This window comes from Diachasma alloeum, unplaced genomic scaffold (assembly GCF_001412515.2).
Source record: "Diachasma alloeum isolate Michigan unplaced genomic scaffold, Dall2.0 Dall_scaffold_00914, whole genome shotgun sequence".
NCBI classification, from domain to species: Eukaryota; Metazoa; Arthropoda; class Insecta; order Hymenoptera; family Braconidae; genus Diachasma; species Diachasma alloeum.
This window is the reverse complement of record NW_021681032.1, coordinates 70,794-79,972: the sequence shown is the minus strand read 5'-3', so window position 1 is coordinate 79,972 and position 9,179 is coordinate 70,794. Positions and strand designations below refer to the sequence as shown.

The 9,179-nt window shown below is 36.1% G+C and overlaps 2 protein-coding genes across 2 annotated transcripts in view; both read right to left on the bottom strand.

The window, feature by feature from the left end:
* LOC107045312 (brain-specific homeobox protein homolog) overlaps positions 1 to 494 on the bottom strand; it is a 4,335-nt gene extending 3,841 nt beyond the window's left edge. The window contains exon 1 of the mRNA XM_015267528.1: positions 44 to 494. Coding sequence (XP_015123014.1) covers positions 44 to 388 — 345 coding nt within the window. The 5' untranslated portion in view covers positions 389 to 494. The remainder of the gene's footprint in view (positions 1 to 43) is intronic.
* Positions 495 to 3,852: 3,358 nt separating this feature from the next.
* LOC107045311 (carboxypeptidase N subunit 2) lies at positions 3,853 to 8,199 on the bottom strand. Its single transcript, XM_015267527.1, has 6 exons — positions 8,003 to 8,199; positions 7,073 to 7,344; positions 6,422 to 6,681; positions 5,854 to 6,148; positions 5,281 to 5,439; positions 3,853 to 4,614 (listed from the first exon to the last, which is right to left on the bottom strand). Exons 1-6 carry the CDS (start codon positions 8,175 to 8,177, stop codon positions 4,288 to 4,290), a joined length of 1,488 nt encoding a protein of 495 aa, XP_015123013.1. The 5' UTR covers positions 8,178 to 8,199; the 3' UTR covers positions 3,853 to 4,287.
* Positions 8,200 to 9,179: the final 980 nt, after the last annotated feature.

Sequence of the window (9,179 nt, the reverse complement as noted above, 5' to 3'; positions counted from 1 at the left end):
AAAAAAAAAAAAAAAAAAAAAAAAAAAAAAAAACAATCCTCACAGTTCGTGCTTTCCTCCGCCGGCAATGTTTGAGAGCAGCAAGTTCGTTGACACCAGGTACAACGCCGACGCCCATGCCAGCGGTGCCGAAGAGTGGTCCAAGGAAGAAGGCAGCCGGCGGCGGACCCGTCGAATAGCTCGGCAGAAGGCTGGCAAACGGCTGATACTGGCCGTGATGATGATTATGCGCCGCAGCAAACTGATGGTGCACATGTTGTCCCTGATTGTGGCCAACTTGATGAACACTCCCCCGACTGAGAATATCCTCAATCAAGAAGGATGTTCTGCTGGCAGAACTGCCGTTGGGCTGGGGCACCTGGTGCGGCTGACAGGTGGACTGCATCATCTTACAACCAGTCGACAGAATATTCTCCTCTTCGACTCAATTTTCAATCATCACTGAACACAAACATCATAAATCCTGGAATACCGACACCACATGGGTCAATATCGTGGGATGAACGCCATGAAATGTCACTAAAATCACTTAATTTTCAGGTGAATTCAAACCCTTCACGATCCTGTTTTAGGAATTTATTTACTAGAGTCCTCTCTGTTCTGGAATTTATGCAGTAATCAGATCACAAATATCATTGGAGTCAATATCCAAGACGAAAGCACAGAATCAAAACCTAAAATGTCACTAAAACACTGAAAATTTCCAATAATCTCCAATAAAGAATTGTAAACTCTCCGCGAGTCCGATCAACTCACCGTCACGGTCTGACTGGTTCCGATTTTTTCTACTTCACTTGTTCCTAAAATTACCATATAGATAGCAATATTCATCGGAATCTATGCCCTCACCACTTTACCTGACAAACAACAATGAAAGAGGAATAATAAACAAAAGCACCGAAATGAACTGTTGACACGTGTTATCATTGACAAAGCCATGTTAGACACTGGTCACCGTTTAACCCCCTATCGGTACGTCAACCTGCTGATTGAGGCATCGTTCGTCTACACTCACCCCATCTCCCTCGCACCCCCAACTAAGAGAGGCATTTTCTATTCAGTCCAGCGTTAGGGGCGGGGAGGGGAGAGGAATAGGTATTCTCTAGAATGGAACGGGCTCCATGAGGGGTTGACACATCGCATCCGACTGACTTACCCCATTCGTCAACGGTTTAACGGTGTACTGTACTCCAATTGGCTCATACCAACACAGTGGGCGTTAACTCGAGCTACCAACGGTTACTGTGGCAACGACAAAGCCCCTGAGCTGTGAACTCAGGCGATCGCGGATTCGCGAATATGTGTATTGGCGAGGTTTTCAGCAATATCTGGCGCTTTATCTGTAGCTCTTGGATGGGGGCGTGAGAGTTCCAGTTCCAGCTTCAGTAAGATATGGTGGCCTCTTTTATTTGTTTTTTCATGGATGTAGCTGCGTGGGTATGTTTATTCTTAGGTATAGAGGAATAGTATTGATGGATTTTTTATGCAGCATTTTTTGTGATATTGCGAATTTAGTATTCCGGGGATCGAGATTTCATTCGTTCTCGGGTTTATTGAATTTAATATTATTGAGTTTGATGGATGTATGGCTGGGGATACAATGAAAAATTATGGGGGACGATGAATATTGTCAAAATTATAGCACGCGGAAAAATGGCTTTTCTGACCAATATAAATGCATATTTACCAGAAAAATTTTCATCGCCTAGTGACAAAAAATACTATTATTTGAGTGCAGTGATATGGTCATCAGACTTGTCATTTTTCAGTATTAAAAGAATTTCCACCTTTCATTGATCAAGGTTTAAATATACTAATCTAAATTCCCAATTGATGATGAATTGAATATTTAGAAATATGGAACTATAAATTTTCTATTAAATAGATGATACTAAATTTCTTATAAAAGATTTCTTCCTAACTCAATTACTGATTAATGAATAATTCGAAATTTGATTATTTCAATTGATGATTACTTCAATAATTATAATTTATAGATATGGCTGTCCCTGTTTAAGTTGAATAAACTCTATTTGATGGAAATAAAGTTGATTTAATTCAAATAAATAATTTTGCTGGGTGAGGGATTTTTAAAATAATTTTTGTGGAAAATGCGTCATTTTTATTTTTAATTAGTTGAATAGTCGTCTATTTTATTTCTGAGCAAGGGATAGAATAGATTGAGCAAGGGTTCGTTTACATCAATTGTTTTTTGCCGGATGTAGCTCCGTGGGTATGTTTATTCTTAGTGAGCGGAATAGTATTGATGTTTTTTTTTTACTGTACTTTTTGTAATATTGTAAATTTAGTACTCTGGGAATTGATATTTTATTCGTTCCTTGCTTTCTTAAATTTAGTATTATCGAATTTGATGAATATATGTCTGCTGGGGGTACAATTGAATAGGATGTTCTAGGGCGCAGAACATCCTTCAAAGTGGAGGGAATTCGAGAAGAAAAATTGATAACAATTGTATGAATTGTACGATTTTCTATTAATGATAGTAAGAATAATAATTTTTAACGTCATCTTCTTTACGAAAGTCTATAAAGACGAACATTATGATGTATGCATGAAATGTCGATCATTGACAATTGAAATAACAAGTTGGAAAAAATAGGAAAATCAATTGATTGATAAAATGATGATTATTTTCAGTAAATATTCATTTCCTCTGAAACTTTCACACAGAATATGACAATTTTTACTCAACTCATTACGTTTTTCACTAGAATTTCAATCAGATAGAGTATTCACTGATGATTGTATTTCGTGTTTGTGAGCGGTCAGGGAATATATTTCGAATGAAACCTGGGACAGTACGAGGGACAAAAGACAATGGAGGATTCGGTTGAATTAACTTTTTGCGGAGGACATGTACCTTCCAAGGACATGTGCATCGGCCTTCAGTGCACGTTCATGCATGCGGACATCCATCCCATTGTCTCTGCGAGTTTGTCACTTGGCACACGTGCACGGAAATGTCGGGCCGGGTTGCTGCAGTGGGAGGGCGAATTTGGAGCAGGCAGCTCCGCAAAATGGATCAATTCACCACTTTGGTAATTCAGATAGAAAACAAGGTAAGTCAATGCAAACACGCGTTCGTCCTCCTCCGATACCTTGAGATAATTACATCATTTTATTTAAATAAATGGTTTGAAAGTATCAACATTATTGTGTCACGAATTTCAGTGAAATTCCAAAGTTTTGAGGAGCAGGACAATACAACAATTCCCCAACTGATGACTTAAATTTTCAATAACATGAAAAACATGAATATTCATTACCAAAATGACAATTAAAAACTCAAAAATATATACTTTTCAATTTCTATAAATTGATTTTCATTAAATAATTAAATTCTAACAGTTTCTAAATGTCAAAAAGTTTCCTTTTCTGCACAGCAATTGGAAATGTTCCCCGTAGTATAAAATAAAAATCCAAACCAGTGACGTTGAACTGACGTTAAACCCAGAGAATGGCGCGTGCCGGCATTTAGTCGAATTTACCTCTGCGATTATTGAGTAAATTAACGTTAGGGTAATTGCATTACTGGCGCGTGTCTATTCGCTTGGTCCCAGGCATTGGTTCTTCCTTTGGGTAGATTGCGAGTATACAGCAGACTGAGGCATAAGCTTCACCCTCACCACTGCATTATACTGCGTGGACAATGTATGTTCGGCAAAGCCGGAGTCTCGAATTTCGTATAAGCGGAAAAAAGCCCTTGAGACTTGTTAGTGATGTACTCGTCTTTCTGTTTGGGGTTTTTTTTTCCTCGTTTTTAACGGACGCTCGTTAGGCATATCTTCGTGCTGACACGCTCTCGAGCAGGCGTAATAAATGGAGAGAATGTCAAGAATTTCTTTATTTTATTATTAAAAATACTTTAATTAATTCGTGTAAGAATATGTTTACATTTCAGTTTTATATTTCTTCTTTGAGAATAGCATTTTGCTGTTGTTGTTGTTGTTTTTTTTTTTTTTTCATTCAGAATATCATATTGTAATTTTTTGAAATCTTTTGTTTTCTCAGTGCTTTTTCATTTTAAAAATCGTAGATAAAAAACAATACATTTAAACAATACATTTGTTACAAAAATTTCTCAATTTTCTTCAGAAGAAAACAACGAAATTCTTGATTATTCATATTATTTTAAATAAAAAAATTAAAAGCACAAAATGTCCTGTTTGTTCCATGAAAATTGATCCTGCTCGATCCTTTGTTCTCATGATTTGGATGATTGGATGTAAATGTCAATTGCGTAAAGACAAATGAATGTATGTATCCCTAAAAATCATCGTCATTCGATGCACGTTTGTAAAACGCTCTGGAGAAACTCGCGGGATGTTGCTCGCTGCAGAAGAAGTAGCCACGCCGCCAGAGAAGGAAGAATGTCATTGCGATAGGAATGGCCATGAGTAATCCAATCATTAGCCCCACGAGGAGGGCCGCGTCGCGCTCAGGACGTGCGCCATACAAATCTGGACACCGAAGTTTCCTATTCGACAGAGACATCAGTGTCTTACCCGCGTGCTCCGGGGGTGAGGCGCAGTACAACTTTTTGACTTTCTCTCCGAGGAGAGTCCTTCCCAGTTTTGGTAAGAGATTACCCACCTGAAACGCCAATTTTTTCAAGACCGCGTGATTAAAATTTTCGCGCGTGACAAAATTTAATAGAAAAAGCTTTTGCTAGTGCTTTTTCCTAAGAAAAATTCTATTGAATTTTCATTTCTTTTCCATTACAACTTCTTGACGTTCAAGAGTTTGAATTAAAAAATCCGGAGATATTTCATAGAAATTTTTTCAAGAATTTCTTTTAATAAATTAACATCTGCTGCATAATTTAGAATAGACATTCGCCTGATAAACAAATAATTTATCATTGGGTTTTTCATTGGATGAGAATTCTTATCTAGAAGCGACAGAATTTTTTAGGGAAAGCGTTCGATTTTGCTATTCAATTTTTTTTATACTTATTGTCATTCTTTCCTTGGATTTGGATGGTGTGGCAGATTCTATCGGAATTCTATTCTTTATTTATTTTAATAAAAATATTGAATATAGAAGAAAAAATTAACAGTTTTTTTTTCCATTTTTTGAGCTGAGCAATTTCAGAAAATAGAGAAAGTCTTCAAAAAAGATTGAATTTTTTATATATTTGTTTAAATTTTCCTTATTCAATCCTTATTTAAGAAAAAGAAGGAAAATTTTTGCACTAGGTTTTTTTAATGCTATCCTATTTTTTAATGCTAGAAGGGTTGAAGAAGATAAGATATTTACGAGAAACTGATTATCGCAGTTGCAGCCCCACTGATTGTTACTGAGATCTAATTGTTCTAATTTATCCCATCGGCCCAGGAGAGTTGCGGGAATATACTCCAGGGCATTATCGGAAATATCGAGGCCTTTGAGAGGCGGCCATATCGCCACGTGATTGGTCTGTAATGGAATATGAGAAAAATGTCGTTATTACTTGATTATTTCAACAATTGTGTAAGAGGAGATGAGCTCAGGACGAATCAACAGATTTATTTGCGGATATAATCTCAGGAGGGAAGGAAAATTGCGAAATTTATTACGAAAAAACAGAAAGCCTTTTTTCCAGCTTTCTCCTGGTGAAAGCAAATGGATAATTAATAATTATTGATTTTTTTAGGCATAAAAAATCTCTTATTCATCTTTTTTTTTTTAATTATATCTTTTCGATTTCAACAAAGTTATGATGGGAAAATTCAATAAGATACATTATAAAGTCAATTTTCATACACAAAAAAAAATTTTCCCTCGTCGTCGTAAAGTCAAAGAGTCGTACGTTTGGCTGTACCCCGGCGATATGTATAAAATAATGCTCACATGTTTAACTAAAGCATCCTCGTTGATGGTGCTGAGCTTTCGACAATCGTCCAAGTAAAGATACTCGAGTGACTCGAGTGTTGAGAATGCACCGGCTCTCACCGCTGTCAGCTCCGGCATCGAACGAAGTCTCAGATCCTTCAAATGTGGAAGATGTGGGAATGAATTCAACTCCCCTAATATTTTTATCGGATTCTCATTCATATTCAAGTATTCGAGTGCCGTTGCGTCTTGCAGGGCACGAGGCACCACGGTGAAGCGATTGCCGTTCAAGTACAAAAGTTTCAGGGTATCTCTGAATAAAATAGTGATAAATTAAAAATTAATTAATTGATTTATAAAACAATGGATTGGATTTTAATTTATTCATCAACTTTTTTTCATTTTTTATCATTTATAATGTATATTTTTCTCATGTTTTTAACAAAAAGAAAATGTCGATATCTCGAAATTATAAATGAGGAATTAGAATTAAAATCAGAAAATGTAACTATCACTCGGTGAAAATTTTCAAAAAATTATTAGTTCTATTGATTGAGAAAAAAAATGGAAATATTGTGGAAATTACTTGGGCACATGGAAGACAGTGTCCGGAAGTTCCTGGAGATCGCAATAGCTCAAGTCCAATTCCTCAAGATTAATGAGATCCCCGATAGCATCAAGAGTGCTATGATCAATCATAGACAATGGATTGCCACTGAGGCTCAAAACTTTGAGATCCGTAATGTGTTCAAAAAGATCTTGATTAAGCGTGTGAAAATTATTGTGTCCCAGATTCAATATCCGGAGTTTCTCCAGGGGTTCCCACTCATTCAGTGAAAAGTGTCCCTTGAGAACAGAGGAAATAATGACTGTAGAACAGGGACAATATCCATATCCATAAATCAGAATTACTGTTAAATTTTTGAAGTAGTCAATCCGTTAATATCACTCTTAATTAATTGACAGTTACAGAAAATTTATGGTCCATATTATCATTTATTTAATTCATTATCAATCGGAAATTTGTATTTCAATGATTTTGCTATTTTTAAATTTCGACGAGTATATTAAAACCTTTGCCAATGTAAGCTAGCAATTCTTTTAATACTGACGAATTGTAATATTGATGGCCACCTCTGCTTTTGAATTAAAAATAGCATTCAGGGACAGTGTTATCACTGATAAAAGGTAAAAAATAAAAATTACTCCATTGCCTCGAATATCTCCGAGACCTTACCTGGAATATCTTCGGCCTCAGAATACTGGACGTGAGGTGATTGTGACTCAGATCGAGCTCGGTGAGATTTTTTATGGCAATGAAGACCGCGTCATCGATCTTAGTGATTTTATTCTTACTCAGGATCAATTTTTCGATCGTGACGTTTGGAAACTTGTTGAGGTGAACTATGCTGTTGCCCTCGAGGCTGACGGATTTCAAGACTGACGCTGGCCACACGGCATCCGCCAAATTGTTATCTAATCCGCGAGCTGTGCAGTTGATTGCATCGGCTGAGATCACACAGCAATGATGACTAATATTAGTAAAAATTCATTATTCAATATTTTGTGAAGGATTCTGGTAGCAATTCCCTGCAATTTTCTAATGGGTATTTAGTGGAAGAAATTCAAAGGTTTTTATTCTCTTGACAAGTTTTCTATAGGAAATTATATGTTTGCGACGCCTACATATTCTTTTATTCCTCATCATAGAATCCATGATTCCATAAAAGACAAACTTGCACAATTCTCGATATAAATTCTCATTAGACAGATGAAAATTTTTTTTTTTAATCAAATAAAGATAAAGTATTCATTATTTAACATATAAATTAATTCTATGGTTATGGTTTTGTATGATTTTCAATTGCGTAAATTATTATTTATATTCACAAGTAATTTTTTTTCTTTATTCATAATGATTCAGTCTAGTGAATCACTGCAGCAATAACGCTTGGAAGAATATCTTAAAATCTAAGGCAGATAGTGGAATTTTGATAAGAAGACGTACATACACTTTAGTCTGCAATAAAAAAATCCTCATAAAAATGCCTCCATCTCCTCATATGTTCTATAATAAGATATTCCCCAAAAACTGACCTCTTCTCAAGTAGACTAAACTTCATTCTTCCTTCACCAACCAATAAAAATAGTATCAAATGAAACGTACCTTTGCAATCGCAGGTTTGACAAATACTCGAGTTATTAATTGGCCCGGAGGTAGTCACGGTGTTGCCCTGCGATGCCTCGGTGACTCCTTCTTTCGTCCTTCCAATAGTTCCATTATCCTGCGAAGTGCAAACAACTAAAACGAAGAGAAACGTAATTCCCAGAAAACGATTCATTGTGCTCTCACAGTTAAAGCCTCTCAACTATTGTAATGTGAAAGAAAACGGATCGTTGTGTGTATCCATCAGGTACACCCAGATAACGTGGTCACGGCGATAAGATACCGGAGTATTACTCATCCGCGGTTTGTTCGGCACAGGTGAGTTATGTTAACACCATTCGGACTGTTTTTATCAGGAGCTGAGATTATTGATATGATTAGCTGGCATTCCCTGGACGTGGAGACCCAACAACCCCGAGCGAAAATATGTGATTTTTCAAAATGTAGAAAAAATTTTCATAGTGACTTTTGATTAATTTTTTTTCAGCAGAAATATTCAATGGAAAATATTCTATAGAATTCGATTCTTGTATGCAATTCTATTTTATTCTATTGATAAATTTTCTATAGGAATTTAGCGGTTCAACTTTTTTTGTTTGATTCTTCAAATGAATATGAGCAGGGATGCAATTGAATAATTATTAGTGGACAAAGAAAAAAATGCGGAGATAGACGAATAATACAGAATGCCCAGGGGTAATACCAAATGTAAATATACCAGTCGAAATAACATCTTTAATTGGCATTTCAAATGACGGTTTTTATATGCGGTTTGGGGGGAAAAATAATGAAATTTCAAATTTCACTGAAAATTCAATGGACTTGCCGACATATTTGAGTGGCAGGAAAAGGGAAATTTTCTACATTGAATAAATGTTTAAAAAACCTTTACTCAATGTGAATAAAAACGCGCATAAAAGCCAAATGGCGCAGAATGAAATGAAGATAAAAGGAGATTCAAAAATAACCGCTAACAGCGTTGCCATCGTGCTGACTTCCCTAGATCTTGTAACGGTGACAAAGGTTCCGCGTTTGACGACGGATGATCAATCCACCGTTCCGTTTCGTGAATTTTTCTCATTCTCGGTGGTAAATCCGTCCGCAAAAAAAAATCAAAAACTTTCACTCTTGTTCTCCGAATGCATTAATAAATTAACTGTGCTTGCGATTAATTTTC

What these genes read in the sequence shown, in the direction of transcription:
- LOC107045311 (XM_015267527.1), bottom strand. Translation starts at nt 8,177, where the DNA reads ATGAATCGTTTTCTGGGAATTACGTTTCTCTTCGTTTTAGTTGTTTGC. An exon ending in AGGATGCTTTAGTTAAACAT is followed by an intron (nt 5,440 to 5,853) that starts GTGAGCATTATT and finishes ATTCCATTACAG; the next exon opens with ACCAATCACGTGGCGATATG. An exon ending in ACTGCGATAATCAGTTTCTC is followed by an intron (nt 4,615 to 5,280) that starts GTAAATATCTTA and finishes TTGGCGTTTCAG; the next exon opens with GTGGGTAATCTCTTACCAAA.